At 37.9% G+C, this 19,443-nt stretch overlaps 1 protein-coding gene across 1 annotated transcript in view; it reads left to right on the top strand.

Annotated features, from left to right (window-relative positions):
• LOC106870964 (scaffold protein salvador) overlaps positions 1–19,437 on the top strand; it is a 38,708-nt gene extending 19,271 nt beyond the window's left edge. The window contains exons 2-7 of the mRNA XM_014917209.2: positions 5,224–5,952; positions 9,200–9,538; positions 12,889–13,090; positions 14,918–15,075; positions 16,585–16,646; positions 18,224–19,437. Of these exons, the coding sequence (XP_014772695.1) occupies positions 5,224–5,952; positions 9,200–9,538; positions 12,889–13,090; positions 14,918–15,075; positions 16,585–16,646; positions 18,224–18,418 (1,685 nt within the window). The 3' untranslated portion in view covers positions 18,419–19,437. The remainder of the gene's footprint in view (positions 1–5,223; positions 5,953–9,199; positions 9,539–12,888; positions 13,091–14,917; positions 15,076–16,584; positions 16,647–18,223) is intronic.
• Positions 19,438–19,443: the final 6 nt, after the last annotated feature.

Here is a 19,443-nt window from a genome sequence, read left to right as displayed (position 1 = left end):
ACGCACGCACACACGCACACACGCACACACACACAAATTTTTGTCTACCAAATTCACCACCAAGTCTTTGGTTGGCCCAGGGTTAAATTAGTTGACACTTGCCCAAGGTGCCACACAGTAGGACTGAACCCAGAACAATATGATTGTGAAGCAGACTTCTTACCACACAGCTATATCTGTGCTTATCATGTATATTTGTTCAGTATTATATAATAGATGATGATGATCATCATCATCTCTCTGTTTTTCCATACCAGCAATGGGTTTGATAGGTATGCTTTAGTAGTACAACTTCTCACCATTTGCTGTGGTCCTCCATTATATGCTAATTGCAAAAAACAAAGCCATTAGTTTTTGTTGTCATAGATGGTCTAGTTTTTATAGCAGGCTGTCTTTTCTATCTCCAGCTATTTTATATTGTAGATTGGAGCCATTTTACTGTACCATACACATTTATTCAATCATCATCATCATCATCATCGTTTAACGTCCGCTTTCCATGCTAGCATGGGTTGGACGATTTGACTGAGGACTGGTGAAACCGGATGGCAACACCAAGCTCCAATCTAATTTGGCAGAGTTTCTACAGCTGGATGCCCTTCCTAACGCCAACCACTCAGAGAGTGTAGTGGGTGCTTTTACGTGTCACCCGCACGAAAATGGCCACGCTCGAAATGGTGTCTTTTATGTGCCACCCGCACAAGCCAGTCCAGGGGCACTGGCAACGATCTCGCTCGAAAATCCTACGGGAGCCAGTCAAGCAGTACTGGCAACGGTCACGCTCAAAATGGTGCATCTCATGTGTCAATATCGTATATATTTAATCAGTCACCATTAGCATCATTTTTACTGCTGGCTTGGGTTTCAACACAACACCTCTTCATTTGCCTCTGTTCATTATCTCCTTTGTGAAGCTCAACATCAGAAAATCAATGCTGTCCACTTCAACCAACATCTTAAGCTTTTCTGATCTGCAAGCTTCTACTGCTTTCATCATTTGACATTTTACCATTTAACTGTCATTCGCTATGCACATCACTTATCCATACCATTGCAGCCTTCTCTTTGGCACACAATCTAATTTTTCCCATGGTGTATTTTTATACGGTCATTCATGGACACTGGCATTAGATATTCAGCAGAGCATGCTTTCTTTATTTCTTTCCAGCTTTCACATATTCTCCATATTCACTGCTCACATCTCACTACCATATTGCACATATAAGACTGATACAATCTGCTTTTCATTTGATGAGTAAAGCCTTTGTTGTCACCAGAAGTAATAACTCTTTGAACTTTTTTCTGCCCTGTTCTTACTCTGGTTACTATCCTCCTCTGCTTATTTATTATACACAATGGTCAAGCAGAAAATATTGCAGATGTCACCATCATAATCTTTTAAAGTCCATGTTCCATGCTGGTATGGGTTGGATGGTTTGACAGGATCCGTGATGTGTCCAAGGACTGTATTGAGCTCCAGTGTCTGCTTTGGTATGGTTTTTGTGGCTGGGATGCTCTTCCTTATGCCAAAAAAGTGGGAATAAGTTTTTCATTAATTGGTTATTCAAAATGCACATGGTGATAGAGTAACTCTTCCACAATACAAAGGTATTATTCAGCATAGTTTCCATCACATATAAAGCATTTACACTATTATTGAACACAACTTTTATATTTGAAAATCGTCAGGTGTGCATTATTGCATTATTGTGCCTGAAGACTTTTTCATTGGATTGAACAGGTGGAAGTTAGAAGGTGCCAGATCTGGGCTGTACAGTGACTGGGGAACCACTGACAGCCTTGTTTGCTGATTGTCTGATTTGCTGCTAAAGATATGTTATTGCACATTGTTGTGGGGAATGCAGATCCTTTTCAGATTCGTGTTTGGTCTTTTTCTCCCAATGGATTTGCTAAGCTTTTTGAGTGTCTCAATGTACCACTCACTGTTCATAGTATAGCTAGGTCCCCACAAAACAGTCACCATGACTTTCTGTACCAATTCTTGGCTGTTGAACTTTTTAGGCCATGGAGAAGTAATATGACATAATTCTATGAATTGAGCCTTCATTTCCAAATTATAAAAATAAAGTAATGTTTCATCTTCTGCCATCAGATTGAGGTAAGAATGCCATCCTCAGCTTCAAATGCTTCCAGCAGATAAGAGCAGACTTCCACCTTTCTTATACCCGAAGTTTTCTACCATCTTCTGTAATGCATTATGGCCACAGTTGTGCAGCAAGCTCATGGATTCTGACTCTTCTACCTGCATGAATCACTCCATCTATTCCCTGGTGATTCTTGCCAGTGGTCTCAGCTGACAATCTCCTACTGCATGGTTTGACTTCAAAGCTGGTTTGCCCTTCTTTAAATTTCATCTGTCCGCGAACTCTGCTCTTGTCACTGGTGTCATCTCCATAAATAGTTTGTAGCCTTCTGTGGATGTCAGACAGCCTGCCTGCACGCTGCCTTCGTAAAGAACTCAGTGACAACACATTTTTTCTGCTTAGGACCCATTATTTTCCTGCAATGAAGAACAGGAAGAAGAGTTAGTCTACCAGGCTGTGCATACAATCAACCTATATCAGTTAATGTAAATGACACAGCAAGCTAAATAGAATTGCTGTCATCCATACATGCATACATACAGGCTTGTCCTTTACACATGTCAGTGACACATAAAATGTACTTGTGCCGGTGCTGTGTGAATGTACCCATACTGGTGGCACATAAAAAGCACCCAGCACACTCTGTAAAGTGGTTGGTATTAGGAAGGGCATCCAGCCTTAGAAGCCATGCAATAAGAGACAATTGGAGTTTGGACAGCTCATGTCAAACTGGCCAACCCATGCCAGCATGGAAAACAGATGTTAAACGATGATGATGATGATGTAGGTATTATATATATATTTGTCCAGCATCATATATTTATTCAGTATTGTATGTATGTATGTATTCTTTACGATATATATTTAACAGTTATGCAACATCATCTGTAAATGTCTTCCTTTCATTTATTTGCTTTTTTTTTAGTAAGTCATCTTGTTATTTGTTCATTTAAATTCCTCCCATCAAGTGTATTAAGCTAGTTATGAGTCACTTGAAACAATTTCTGCTGCTCTAGCAATAAAGGAGAGGTAGAGAAAATTGCCAAACACATGTTTAAATGGTGTTATACTAACACAATACAGTGTCATCACATGTAGTGGTGGTGACGATGGTGGTGGTGGTGGTGGTAGTAGTTTTATTTTCAAACTAAATGTCTCGCCAGTCGTTGTCAACATTCTTAAGTACAACTAAACTGTGACCGACTTTAATAAACCTGATACAACAATTATCTTAATACTTGTGATGAGAATGCTGAATATCCTTTCCCCAGACATATTCTAGAGGAAATACTTTAGGATGAGAAATTCCAAGACAGTATAAACCATCACAAGTTTCTCAAGTTTATCTATCATTTATGTATAAAAAAATTCTATTTTGTCTAAATGTTCTCTCTACTTGTCTCCCTCTCTCTCTCTTCCCCACCTCTCCCTCAAAATTGATTGATGAAAACAGCATATAAATCAGAGATTTGCAGCTTTTTTTTTATTGTATTAGCCCACTTTCGACTTTTTTCTTTTACATTTGCCTGTGGCCTGTGTGTGTTAGCCTATCTTGTGTGTGTGTTAACCTATCTCCCTGTATATCCCTACCTATTTTCATCATTGGTAATGCACATATAAGCAAAATTTAAGCAAATCATCACATGAATGACAATATAAAGCCACCAACAGTTCCGTGGACTACAAGCAAAAAGATTTGAAAAATTTATGTCAATGGCCCACAGATAATTTCTCACTGGTTCACCTGTGGCCATCCTTTTTAGAAGTTCATGACCTGCAGAGAATTTCAGTGGTTCATCTGTTGCCAGCTACTTCAGAAAAGACCCAAGGCTCACAGAGAATTTTCAGTGGTCCACCTGTGGCCAATCTTTTTAGTAAAGATGCAAGACCCACAGAATTTCTAGTGGTCCATTTGTGGCCAATCTTTTTTAGTAAAGATGCAAGGCCCACAGAAAACTTGTGGTGGTCCATCTGTGGCCAACCTATTTAGAAAAAGTCCACTAAGGCCCACGGAGAGCTCTTCAGTGATCTGCTTGTGTATCATAGCCCACCTGTTGCCAACCTCTGATCTTGATGATATCAGATATAATTATCTCTTTTGGAGATTTATTTTCTGTTGAGCCACCTTATTATTGATTATTGTGCAGAGGGCTTGCTATTTCCTCTTCTCAGATTACCTCTTAGCATTCAGATTACTCAGTCAAATCATTCTCATTATCTGGTCGTGCTTATTGCACGGATCACCATAACTTGTCCTCTCCATCTGTATACATTGTTTATAAATTTTATGTTATGTATATTTAAAAATTATATTTTTTAAAAATATTTTTATATGTCTTATATGCATGCTCCAATGATCCCGAGAGCAATGCTGGCAGGAGTTCATCTCCTAGTAGAGCCAGACTAAAATAATCACCAGAGAGGAGTAAACCTCAATGATAAAAAAAATCCCCAAGCCGTAGGCGTAGGAGTGGCTGCGTGGTAAGTAGCTTGCTTATCAACCACGTGGTTCCGGGTTCAGGCCCACTGCGTGACACCTTGGGCAAGTGTCTTCTACTATAGCCTCGGGCCGACCAAAGCTTTGTGAGTGGATTTGGTAGATGGAAACTGAAAGAAGCCCGTCGTATATATGTATATATATATATATATGTATGTGTGTGTATATGTTTGTGTGTCTGTGTTTGTCCCCACAACATCGCTTGACAACCGATGCTGGTGTGTTTATGTCCCCGTAACTTAGCAGTTCAGCAAAAAGAGACCAATAGAATAAGTACTAGGCTTCCAAAGAATAAGTCCTGGGGTTGATTTGCTCAACTAAAGGCGGTGCTCTAGCATGGCCACAGTCAAATGACTGAAACGAGTAAAAGAGTAATGTTTTCTAAGGTTCTTTTGTAATATTTTGTAATGTACCACTAGATTGCTTTAAATATTACATGCTGTAATGAACTAAAAACAGTTTTTTTGCTGAATATGTGCTGCTGAAATTGCTGATAATGTGTCTGATATGTCCATGTATCTTTTACGACTCCAACTGCACTAATTACATGTACATACATTATTTATATACACTTAATATTTTTGCACTAAATGACTAATTTCTTAATTTTCTATCTTTTAGATTATGATACTCCTGTACGGCACACCAATGTATTTCAACGTCGAAGTACGAAAACCTTGGCTTCTTACGCACCACAACAATCTGTAAATAGCTTTGCTTATAGTGGCCATTCATACATCTCAGCACCAAAGGTACCATGTCATTCCTCAAATTATTCCCCAACTTCCCACAGTAGTGGAGGTGTTTCTTCCCCCAATACCAATTCTAATTGTAACTCCAATGCCAACAACCCAGCTGGCCATATATACCAGAACCTTAATGCAGCTTCTTCACCAGCCCCATCTTCTACCCCGTCACCAGGACATTCTCCTGCCTCAACCTTCTCATCATCTGGCTATGGGTCGGCCTCTAATTTCAACCAAGCTTTTCAGAACATGTCACTGACCAACTATCGGTCCAATTCACAAGACTCTCCCAAGCTACAGTCACACCACAATGCGCAACAGCACCAAACTGCAACTTGCAATCAGCAGCAAATGGGTCCTCAAAGTGGAAGTGCATCCCCACAGCTGAACCAGGTTGGTTTACATCATCAACATCAGCAACAGCACGGGGCTTTGTTGGTGCCAAGTCAGACTGCTGCAAACCCTGGTCGGGTGGTACCTCGAGCAATTCTTAATCAAGGTGCCCACCACCAGTCACTTACACCGAGTGCACCACCACCTCCCTCACCACAGTCCCTGCATTCAAAGATGAAACCAGATAATTCACTTGCATCTATAAGAGAAGGTGAGATAACTTCGATATTTGCTTGGGTTTGCTTTTTAAACTCTTTGCCTGTCCCCATATCACACATGTTATATGGTGGCATATTTCCATAGCATCCATGCATCATATATTTTTTTTTTTTTAGCCACCAGAGTAACTTTGCTCTTATGGAAGGAAAGTTTTTTTATTACTCAGAACGTATGAAATATCTAGGGCTAACTAGAAGTCTGACAACAAGCATAGACGTTTAGGACAAACTTGTAAAAATACTTTAGACAGGCAAAAGAGTTAACATATGTATGAGACCAATTTTATGAAGGAGAAGCAGTATAATCAATTTGTATAGCTGATATAAACAGGTATTTATTTCATCAGCAACCCAGGTGTGATAAATGCTAACACTTACTTGAGGAGGAATTGAACTAAGAATCTAGTGAGACTAAATTAGATGCTGTTAACCCTTTTGTTACCAACCTGGCTGAAACCGGCTCTGGCTCTGTAGTACAAATGTCTTGTTTGCATAAGTTTTGAATTAAATTCTTCCACCAGATCTTAGTCACAATTTATGTTCTTAACACTAGCTTAATGATAACTAAGTTATTTTACTAAATTCTTTGTTATTTTAAAATTAATTGAAAGAAACACAGAACATCTCAACAGAAATATGGTCACAAAAGGGTTAAACATTTTAACCTGGCACTGTACAGTCACAGCTATCTCTACTTCATGTCTTCTACTTTTGATCAGTAATAATGCTTAATGATAGAACAGAGGAATTTCTACTAGTAATTATTGAAACTCTTAGTTAATGAGATTAGGAGTGTATTTTATTAGTCATCATCACAAGCTCATTCCCTTAAAACAGAATGCTTCCCCTTTTTATGCTCCCTATCAAAGGAAGCACAAGCATTTTCACACGCATACACATGACTGAACTTCAGCTAACCAAATTCATTCATAAGGCTTCAATTGCCCTGTGGCTATATTAGAATGTGAACTGACTTTTCGTCTGATGTTACTTTGTCCATCACTTCATTCACATCTTTTGGTCCAATGTCTTTTTGTCCGATGATTTTTTTTTGTCCAACGACTTTTTGTCTAATTTTAAATAAACTTTTTAGAAAAAAAGGTGAACATCAAAATCAAATAATCATTGAGAATTTTATTGATAGGATTTGTTGTTGGGCAAAAAAATCATTTGACAAAAAAATGCTTGACGAAGTGACATCGGACAAAAAGACATAGTACCATATTAGACACTTGCTCAAGGCACCATGTAGTGGGACTGAACCCAAAGCAATGTGGTTGGGAGGTGAACTTTTTACCCACACAGCCATGCCTGCAGGTAGAATCACCCTTAAGTTGGAGACTACCAAGTTCTAACCAACGATAAATACATTGGTTGGAACTAGAGAGGACCATCCAGTTGTAAAAATATCCTTGATAACAAACTGAAGTCACACAAACCAAATCTTTCTCTGTCTTAAAGGCAAGACATTGGATAATAAAGTTCTAGATACTTTTTTACTCTTTACTCTTTTACTTGTTTCAGTCATTTGATTGCGGCCATGCTGGAGCACCGCCTTTAGTTGAGCAAATTGATCCCAGGACTTATTCTTTGGAAGCCTAGTACTTATTCTATCGGTCTCTTTTGCTGAACTGCTAAGTTACGGGGACGTAAGCACACCAGCATTGGTTGTCAAGCGATGTTGGGAGGACAAACACATACATGCCAGTATGGAAGATGGACATTATATTATGATATCATAAATAGTTTATATCATATTTATATAAGTTTATATCATATTTTTATGATCTGGTCATTGACACAATTCCACTGCAACTTCGCATGTTTTTTAAATGCCTAAGAAAACGACCCTTCAACACTTTGTTCCAGTTTCAACACACTGTCGTAAGTTAAATCTCTTGCCAGGTGATTACAGCTCTAAAATTTCCATTTCATCTGTGCAGACACAGACAATTATGGCATACGGCCTAATGGTTAAGGTGGTGCACGCACGACTGTAAGGTCATGGTTTCAATTTCCAGGTCAAGCAATGCATTGTGGTCTTGAGCAAAACACTTCATTTCATGTTACTTCAGCCCCTCAGCATCATCATCCTTTTACATCCATTTTCCACGTTAGCTTGGGTTGAACAGGCATGGGTTGTCTACTGTAAATGATTTCCAGCAACAGCTAGGGGAGTTAACCCTACAATGGATTGGCATCCCATTCAGGGTGAGTGTTGTAATCTCATGCACTTATATTCCATGGAAACCTGGTTGTCTAGCCTTATAAGTTCTAGGGCTTGTGACAGACCGAGACATAGACAATACAACTTATCTAAGTACATTCTTTTACTGGTTTCAGTCATTGGACTTCAGCCCATGCTGGGGTACTGCCTTCAAGGGTTTTAGTCAGTCATATCAACCTTAGTATTTATTTCAGCTCAGTATTTTGTTATACCAATTTTTCGAACTGCTAAGTTACAGTTATAAATGGACAACACCTGTTTTTAGGCCAGTATATGCATAAGCACAGATATGGACGTGCACACACACACACGTATATGAAGGGTTTCTGTACAGTTTCCAGCTATCAAATTCCACTCACATGAGTTGGTCAAGCCAATGCTTGCGTAGAAGACACTTGTCTAAGATGCTATGAAGTGGAGCTATGCATGTGCTTGTGGTATGGTACAGTTGCAGCTATGTAGACCTGGCACTGTTCCATCTTATTTATGGCACAGTTCCATTATTCCTATATAAACACGGTACAGTTGCAGCTACGTAGACAAGGCACAGTTACATCTTGTCTTAGCATTTTAATGAAGGGAGTTAATTAGAAAAAAAAATATGTTGCAAAGAATAAACCCTATTAGTTACTGACTAATAGTCTTCTGAGCCTTTTGTCAAATGAGGGAAACAACTCCAGACTTGTTTCAGCCTTATTCAACCACCTCAGTAAAGCATAGACTTCTCCAAATATGCTGGAGCAGTGAAAAAACAATCACTCAGTAAATATACTGTAATGTGCAATTGATACTCTTGTAAATATTTCAGGGAAGCATTCACTTTAGATACCATATGATTCCCCCCACCACACACAAAAGAAAAAGAGTACAATAGAATAGTGTTAACTTTTACATACCTTCTGAATTAAAACTGTTAGCCAAAGCAGTTGCATCTTATGTATAAAGTATATAACGGACATGGGAAAGTTCCAGTTTGACCATAAAAACCTATTAATTTAACATTGTTTTTGCAGAAGCTACAATGAAAAATGAAGAAACAACAAATCCATCACAGTTACAGTCTGTTGGTACGACAGTAGTGACCAGTTATAACAATAACACAAATGTATATAGTGCTGCTAAAGCTTACAATGCTACTTCTGGCTATACTCCTGAGTATTACAACCAATGTGATGAGAACTACCAGATTCAACAATACCATCAAGAAATCCGCAACCACTATGCTCAGCAAAACCAAACAGCTACCGTTGGCAATGTTGGTGCGCACCAACAGGCAGTGATACCAGTTCCTGGAACCAATCAGGAACTTGTACATGTTAGTGGCAGTACTACACCATCTTCTTCTACCACCGGTTAGTTGTTTCATTTTATTTGATTACAAAGTACAATGGTTGCAGGGTTTAGGGTTTTGGGTTACTGACTACAGGGTCATGTATTAAATACTAACATAGGCGCAGGAGTGGCTGTGTGGTAAGTAGCTTGCTTACCAACCACATGGTTCCGGGTTCAGTCCCACTGCGTGGCACCTTGGGCAAGTGTCTTCTACTATAGCCTCGGGCCGACCAAAGCCTTGTGAGTGGATTTGGTAGACGGAAACTGAAAGAAGCCCGTCGTATATATGTATGAATATATATATATATATGTGTATGCAGGTGTTTGTGTGTCTGTGTTTGTCCCCCCAACATCGTTTGACAACCAATGCTGGTGTGTTTATGTCCCCGTAACTTAGCGGTTTGGCAAAAGAGACCGATAGAATAAGTACTAGGCTTCCAAAGAATAAGTCCTGGGGTCGATTTGCTCGACTAAAGGCGGTGCTCCAGCATGGCCGCAGTCAAATGACTGAAACAAGTAAAAGAGGATAACTTTGTTGTGTTGCAACTCTAGGTGAGGTGCATAACTGCCTGATTCATAATATTTCACTCACTCCTCGGACCACACAGCTAAGTAAATAATGCTAGGGGTAGCATCGTGTTGTAAAAGTAATTGCGTCATCAGTTTTTAAATTATTTGAATTTGTTAAAACCTCCAAGTACTGTTGCTGTTATGGAAAAATAATAAACTATAAATGAACAAAAATCTAAATAATCTGTCTGCCCGAGAGTTATTCAGTTATTTATTTATCCAATCAAGCCAAGAAAGACTGAGTATTCTCCCCTATCTAAGCAAACTTAGTCGGTCAGTATTAATATATAGAATTAAGTTTTAAATAATTCACAAATTACCATTACAATTTGAAAAATTCAGTGGGGGCGGGGGAATGAAATATAAAGAAATAATAAACACCTTTAAAGATAAACAAAAGTGATTTAAATATTAAAATAAAGTGCATAAATTAAAACTTTAATCATAATTATTTAAATGCAAAGAAGTACATGCTTAGTGGACAAATATTAACACTAAGGACTTTTTGATATATATCATCATCATCATTTAATGTTTATTTTTCCGTGTTTGCTTGGGTCAGACTGAACTTGTTAAGGCAGATTTCCTATGACAGGTACCCTTCTTGTCACCAACCCTTATTTGTTTCCAAGCAAGGTAATATTTTCCCATGGTCAGACATGTTTTCTATGAAGGATTGGAAATGAACAACCTTATTTGTTCGTTTGCAATCATGTGAAGTCTAGACAAGGTTACACACACACACACATATATAGCACGAGCTTCTTTCAGTTTTTGTCTACCTAATCCACTTACAAGGCCCAGAGCTACAGTAAAAAAACAATTGTCCAAGATGCCATTAGTGGGACTGAACCCAAGACCACATAGTTGGGAAGCAAGCTTCTAAATCACACCATACCTGTACCTTGTGTGTGTGAGAGAAGACACATGGCCTAGTGGTTAAGATGTTGCACTCAAAATTGCGAAACTGGGTTCTGTGTTGTATTCTTAAGCAAAGCACTTCATCTCTGCATTGCTCTGTGATCACTTTGTTACCTGACGTGTGGTCCACTGTGCACCTGTTCAGGCAACATCGATTTTATAGATGGAGTTAGCTAATGTATGGCACATACATTTGATCACTATAAACAAATTATTTGTGCAGATCATTTGGTAAAAGCTGAACACTCATATGTTGTCTTTGATCGGAGAGCCCACCATGTATATATATATATTTTTTTATATATGCAGGCTTATTGCCCATTTTTTTTAGAAGCGGGTAGCCAACAAGGCACACCAAGCATTCCATTCATTTCCCAGCTCAAATAGGCGAGACCCATTCTATGCTCAGGTCAAGGCATAGAGTGCAACCCCCTATACCAGCTGTGGGGTCCAACAGCATGTGCTGGTTTACCTCTGGCACATCATATCAATATATAGTTGAAATTTATTAAAAAAACAAAAGTTGAAGACAGCTGTATGAACAAGCAAGTGTATTAGTTTGATGCTTGGGAAAAATGAAAAAAATCTTTCACATTATGAGCCTACACTCTTCCACAGAAAGGAATAAGAGGAAATGAAGAGGGAAAGAATGAAAAAAGAACATGTAAAGTTTCTGCAAACTGACTGAATAATGTATGCTTCATTGGTCTCTCTTTCTCTCTCCAAACACCCCCCCCCCCCCACACACACACAATAGATACTGAGGAAGATGTGGTGATGCTGATTATGAATATCAGTAATATGACTGAGGGAAAATAGCTTGGGAGGATGTTCTGCATATTAAATGCAGACACAATAGGATCTGACACATATGAGTAGAAAATTTGCCTTAACAAATTCTGTCTGACCATGGAAAAGTGGACGTTAAATGGTGACAATAGTGATGATGATGATGATTGTAATGTTAACCTTTAAGATTTTGACTTGATTATTCTTGTCGGCTTGGAACCATTTCGTCAATACTTCAACTGATTGTGTAACGATAACGGGGTTATCAACATATAGAATTCCTCAAGGACACATAGACAAACAGACAACCATGCGTAAAACATTCTGCCTTAAAGCATAAAGAAGTTTGAATCTCTATTGAAAACGAAAGAACGATGATTGTTTTAAAAGTAGTTGCGAATGTAGTCAAGGGAGGCGACTCTTCGAAGACAAAAATAAAACGAAATTCCTACATGTTAGGTTTCCTTTAACGGTCCTGTCGTGTTAAAAACACTGACTCTCGTCTGATTACTTAGATGAGCGACCGTTGGACACTGCTAGATACTGTAAGCATATCGTGGTCGAACGACTAGGAAGTGTTTACGTTGTTCTTCGATCTGCAAGAAATACCATCCAGATCTCCCTTAAATACATGCCCTACCATCTCAAAAAAAGGATGTATGCTACTTTTTTGATTTTTATATATATTTTTTCTCCTCATTTTTTTCTCCTTTTTTCTCTCCTTGTTTCTTTCTGTGTTCCTTTCAGTTGAAGAGCATAGGCTCGAAACGTCAAAGAATTTCTCTATTCCCGAGCGTTAAACTAATACATCCATTTGTTGTTTACACCACCTGTCTTCGTCTGTTGTTTTTTTCGTAAATGATCCCCCCCCCATATATATATATATATATATATATATATATATATATATATATATATATATATACATATATATTTGCAAACAAGTTTTTTCGTGAAAATGAATTGCTAAATATTCTATTACTGTACTGTTTTGTTTAAAATGTCTTGTCTGACTGTATTGTCGTAGCTGGAAGACTATTTAATTATTGTAATTATATTCCTGTGTTTTTTCTTCTTTCTTTCTTTGTAGGTTATGGGTCAGGAAGCTACATGGGACAGGAAGAGTTATCCCTACCACCAGGCTGGTCTTTAGACTGGACTGTACGCGGACGCAAATACTATATCGATCACAATACACAAACTACGCATTGGAGCCATCCTTTTGAGAAAGATAACTTACCAATGGGATGGGAGAGGATAGAATCAAAAGAATATGGTGTATTTTATGTCAAGTAAGATTCTACTCTGCTCAGATTTTCTTTGTTTCCTCATGGCAGTCTGTTAAGATTAGCAATGACACATTTGGATGAAAGATGGTCTTCTGATTAGAATTATAATAAATATTGCAGATTTTCACTAAGTCATTACTACTACTTTGAGATCTAGTAGCATGAGGAGGTAAAAATGGCTAGAAACCTAGGGTTGCTAGAACTCTGCTCTTAATCTGCTAAAGCTCACTAAATATTCTCCTTTAATGTTTGATTTTTAGAACCTTTATAATCTTTTGTCAGTGTAGTTGCAACATAGTTTTTAAAACATACAATGGTGATATCTGTCGAGGACAATTATGGGGTCTATATAATCCGGTTAGTTGTTTGGGATAGTTTTGAACTGAATGAATGAAGAATTTTGTAGCTAATTGTATTATTGTTACTGTGTTGTGTAGCTTCATTTGGAGGCTTGAATTAAAGTTAAGTGTTGTGCACTTGTAAGTAATTTGAAAGCAAAATTGTGTTTGTACCGACTGTATTATCCAAGTACCACCAAAGTGTAGCATGGCAATCGCCTGTCAACATCCTTCTTATAGATTATATTCTAAGCTAATCGAGTGGATTCAAAGCTTCTGTATGAGATGTCCTAGATTTACTTCTGCTGACAATGTCCTTCCATCAGTCATCTCTGAGTATATTTAGTTCACACTCCCATGATAATACCACACCTCCAGTTTAGAAATAATACATTTCTAAATCTCTCAGAGAGATTTATGCAGTAGTAATACGATGAAGTAGTTGTATGCTGTCAACTTAATGTGACAGTCCCATGAAAGGAATAATACTACTGTTGGTTAGACCTACGAAGCTGCACTGCTTCCTGTCGGCCTTGACACATTTCCTGTGCTCTTATGTTTACAAGGGGGAGACTAGCAGGTCATGCTGCTCCAGACTGATAATGAGCAAAGACTCAGAAACATGTCTCTGGATGCAGGCTTAGCTGGGTGGAGGTGCTTGTCTCCCCCTTGTAAACATAAGGACACAGGAAATGTGTCAAGGCCAACAGGAAGCAGTGCAGCTTCTTAGGTCTAACCAACAGTAGTATTATTCCCTCCAGGGGACTGTCACATTAAGTTGACAGCATAAAACTATTACACCTCCAGTGTTTAAGCGTAATGTTCACTGCTAACATCAGCAATTCTTCCTCTTCCATTCCTCCATGGAAAACTGATAATCTTGTAATGTTTCATAACTCTTAAAACATTATTTATTTCCAGAAAGATCAGTTTACATCCCCAGGATCCTTTTGGCAACACATAGTGTGTGAAGTTTCTTAAATCCCTCACATTTCAAAAAGTGTCTAGACATTAAATTTTTATGATGCTGTTGACAAAAAAGAAAAAAATTACAAATTATAAATTCCATGTGTGTAGCTCAGAGATCAGGAAGTCTCCCCAGTTTGAACTGCTACTTCTCTGCATTGAAAGATCATGGTTCTGGTACTACAGACATATGGTTAAAATACCACCAGAAGGGATCACAAGACAGATTCTTCAAACTGAGCCAACTGGTAGGAGACCTAGGGAATAGACCAAGAATGAGTTGGATGGACAATAGCCATAGTCTCAGCTGGTCATACTTGGGAATCCAGCCAGAAAGTCCAATGATGGTTGCTTTTGATGGGATCCTATGAGGAAGGTGCCTGAGGACTCTATCCTCATGACCCTTTCAGGAGTAATGGATGGAGAAGATGGATGGATGGGGGAATTTTACAAAATCTCTAATTCTTATTTTTTATAATTCCCAATGCGAAATTACTAATTAATGACTTTTATTTTCCTTTTGCAGTTATATTTTGAAAGTTGCCCAATACCATCATCCTTGTGCTCCAGTTTTACCACATCAACAGAACATTATCTGTGCTCCACAAGAACTAGTTATCCCGAAACAGATAGAGTATAGACAGTCTAATTTGTTGGTGCCAGCTAACCCATATTTACATGAAGGTAAGAGTAAATAATTTTAATGAGTATTCTATAATGCTATATAACAAAGTCTTGTTGTTGTTGGCACTCCGTCGCTTACGACGTCGAGGGTTCCAGTTGATCCGATCAACGGAACATGCCTGCTCGTGAAATTAACGTGCAAGTGGCTGAGCACTCCACAGACACGTGTACCCTTAACGTAGTTCTGGGTGGGCGGGGGGAGATTCAGCGTGACACAGTGTGACAAGGCTGACCCTTTGAATTACAGGCACAACAGAAACAGCAAGTAAGAGTGAGAGAAAGTTGCGGTGAAAGAGTACAGCAGGGTTCGCCCCCCCCCCCTGCCGGAGCCTTGTGGAGCTTTTAGGTGTTTTCACTCAATAAACACTCACAACGCCCGGTCTGGGAATCAAAACCGCGATCTTATGATTGCGAGTCCGCTGCCCTAACCACTGAGCCATTGCGCCTCCACAACAAAGTCTTATCACACATATTAAAGAACCAGTGACCAGAGAGAGTGAAATTTGAAACAGGATCTAAATAAAGTTTGTGGATGAAATAACCAAAATGTAATTTGAAGTAATTATTGTAGGGTACAGTAATTGGTATCATTCACTTGTCTGCACCTCATATTGTATCCTTACTACTGTCCCTTATCTCCTCCTTGTTTAACCACTCCTATTTCCTTTCTTCTACTTCCTCTCCCCAAATTGATATTCACTGTGTTCAACTCAGTTCCCATTTCTAATCATTGGTGACACTACTTTCACTTTAGTGCATTTACCTACTCACTCATCTTTTCTGATCCTCTATCCTATTTCTTTCTCTCATACTCACCTCACACCTTAAACTTCACATCTCTTTCTCTTTCCAGATGGGTAAGTCATGTATTCACCTCTTCAACAAGACATTTATTTGCTCCTTTCATTCTATCATACTTTCATATCCCTCAATACTACACCTCACTCTGTTGAGGAGTCTTGTCTTGTGTACACTTGGAAACCTCATCAGTGCTGGTGCCATGTAAAAGGTGCCCAGTACATCCTGTGAAGTGGTTGGTGATAATAATACAAATCATGCAATGATATTTTGGATGGTTGAGGTTGACTTTGCCTTTCATCCTTGAAAGGATAATAAAATAAGTACCGGTTGTGCACTGGGGTAGATGATATTGACTTATGCCCTCCCCCAAAACTGTTGGCCTTGAGCCAAAATTTTGTAACATTTGTAATATTTATTTTTTATATGTTTTTGACTGGGTTGATTGCATGCAACGGATCTCCCCCCCCCCCTTTTTTTTTATAATGATTGACCTATTTAATTTTTTTTTTCACCTCCTGCCAAATGTGCCCAAATCAGTCAAGCTGCCAAAAGGGCTTATTCCGATTTTTATGCAATTTGTGAAAAAAAATTTTTTTGTAATCTTTACTTATTGTAATCAATAAAAAAATATTTGTTGTAAATTGGATTAATAAATTTATTACTATTATTATTATTAAATCAAGACTTCCATAATATTTCTCTTTGCAGAAATTCCAGACTGGATGTATATTTACTGCAAAGCCAATCAGGACCATGATCACAAATTAAAGGTAATCGTATACAGATTGTGCGTGTGTTTGTGTGTGTGTGTGTGCAATGACTGTGAAGTAAAGATGATGCTAGTTTACAGACCAATATGGTCGTAATTTCTACTACGCCCGTGGTATAGAATCTCTGAACAAGGTACATAACTCTGCATGCCTCAAGATTTCTAACTATTGATCTCATTTTGAAAGTTTTTCATGACATTCACATGTACTACATATGTATCATCATCATCATCATCATCGTTTAACGTCTGTATTCCATGCTGGCATGGGTTGGATGGTGTGACTGAGGTCTGGAAAGCCAGCAGCTGCACCAGGCTCCAATCTGATGTGGCAATGTTTCTACAGCTGGATGCCCTTCCTAATGCCAACCACTTTGGTCTTTTGTGCAGTTCTCTTGGATTTTCAAGAGCCCAATAGCAACAGTTCAGTTGATTCACCATGCCATTGAGATGAAAATGAGCTTCATCACTCATTAACAAAATGAGGTTGTCATTTGCCTCAAAAATTGCTTCCATCTGACATGCAAAGTTAAGCTGCTGTGCATTGTCCCATGGTTTCAACTGTTGCCCAAAGACCAATTTGTATGGGTGGAAGTGCAAGTCTTCATGCAGAATATGCTTTATTGATCGATTACTGATGCCAAGTTCAGTGGAATGCCTCCGAGTAGAGTGATTCGGACTCTGTATCAAAGCTTGTCTGATGCGTTCCACATTTTCTGGGGTCCGTACCATTCGTGGCATCCCAACCGGTCTCCTGTTCATTAGTGTACCTCATGTAAAAAGTGCATTCACCCAATGTCAGATTCTGTTACAGGTGGGAACAGCCTGATTTCACTGCACGTTGAAGTGGCGCCAAAACTCATGCAGAACTGTTGTGACAGACTTGTTATTCTTCATGTAATTGTTGTAGGCAAACACACAATGCTCTATCGTCCACAGCGCCATGGCTTCACCTGAAAAGAAAAAAATAGATGCTAAGACACCACAGAGTGAATGGTATCTGTCGGACATATGTCCCTCTCCCTGGGGCTGAGGAATAGCCATTTCAAAAACGTCTGTCCTCTCTGCCTCACCATGTATGTGTATATATATATATATATATATATATATATATATATATATATATATATATACACGTATGGAAAAAAAGTCAAGGTAGAAAATGCTAAAATAATTTTATAAAAAACATTTCAATACCAGTTTCAGTCATTGAGACTTTTTCAACTATAACTACGGAAAACAATTAAATTGTACTGAAATGTATTTTATAAAATTATTTTAGCATTTTCTACCTTGACTTTTATTCCATATATATCAACTCGTGTGTTCCTTTTCAACCTTCTACATATATATATACATATATTGTCTCTCTATATATATTAAACCACAGTTTTACCTTTAAATTACCTACTACCGTATACCTTATAACAAAGACCATACATACTGAGGTAATATACCAGGAGTGCCTACGGCTACATCTATCCCTTAGATGGTTGCATAATATTTAACTTATATCTTATACAATATATAAATACATATATATTTATTTATTTATTTAATTTTGCTGTTCTCTTTCAGTGGCCATTGTTCCGTTTGGGGGAACTGGAATACTTTGACGCCCTCCTCACACGTCTCTACAAACAAGAACTCCAGAACATTGTCATGCAGTATGAAAACCATCGGACTAATTTGCTCCGTGAAGTAGAGAAACGAAAAGTCGAGAAGGAAAACATGGAACGAGCTCTTTTACAGAAGCGAGAAACAAACATTTGAATGAAGCAAGCTGAACAAAGAACGTTCTTGAACAGTAACATGTTTGTGATTAGTATCCAATACCTGTCCTAATCTACTGCAATAATAATAATGCTATACTTCTCTTAATTAACATTTAAAAGTTGTACATTCTATGACCCCATTCATAATTTATTTGATATAAACAAAACAAAACAAAATGAACTTAACAAATTTGTTGCCCCACCTTCTTATTCAGACATGGACTTTTTTTCCATGGGGTTTTATTACAATGGTATGGTCCTTTTTATTATTTTGTGTGTGTGTACGAGTCTGCATTACAAGGCCATTATAAAATACTAAGATAATGCCTTAAGTTTGAGAAGAGCAGCATCTGTAGTGATTTAAGTTGGTTAATGTGATACAACCAATGAAATCTCACAGCAAATTGGTAAAACTACTCTTCAGTGTGTATACACACACACACACACACACACACACACACACACATGCATATATATGTATATATAGCATATATGTGTTTGTATTTTATATATTTTATATGTGTGTGTATATATGATATAACAATTTTAAAATATATTGTATATTATATGTATATATATATATATATGTATATATATATGTATATATATAATATGATTAATTTGAGATATATTCTATATATGTATGTATATATCTATATATATATATATATATATATGCATGTGATATACAGTGGAACCTCAGTTTACAAATTTCATTCATTCTTGAAGGCTTTTCATCACCCAAGATGTTCATAAACCGAAACTATTTTTCCCATATGAAATTCAAGAGAAGGCACAGCAAATTCTATCAGGGATGTGCTCTGAGCAAAAGCTAGACAGTAACTGACATTTTCCCACTGATGTTCCTAGCTTGTTTGCCAACCATTGTTGATGGTTTGTGTGTTCATTACTTGAAAAACACAGTTTGTCATCCAAAGTGTTTTATGTTCGAAAAATTGTTTGTAAACCAGTTTGTTTGTGATGAGAGGCACACGTAAACCAAGGTTCCACTGTAATTACATA

Source organism: Octopus bimaculoides, chromosome 11 (assembly GCF_001194135.2).
Source record: "Octopus bimaculoides isolate UCB-OBI-ISO-001 chromosome 11, ASM119413v2, whole genome shotgun sequence".
Lineage (NCBI taxonomy): Eukaryota > Metazoa > Mollusca > Cephalopoda > Octopoda > Octopodidae > Octopus > Octopus bimaculoides.
This window is presented reverse-complemented; position numbering and strand designations above follow the sequence as displayed.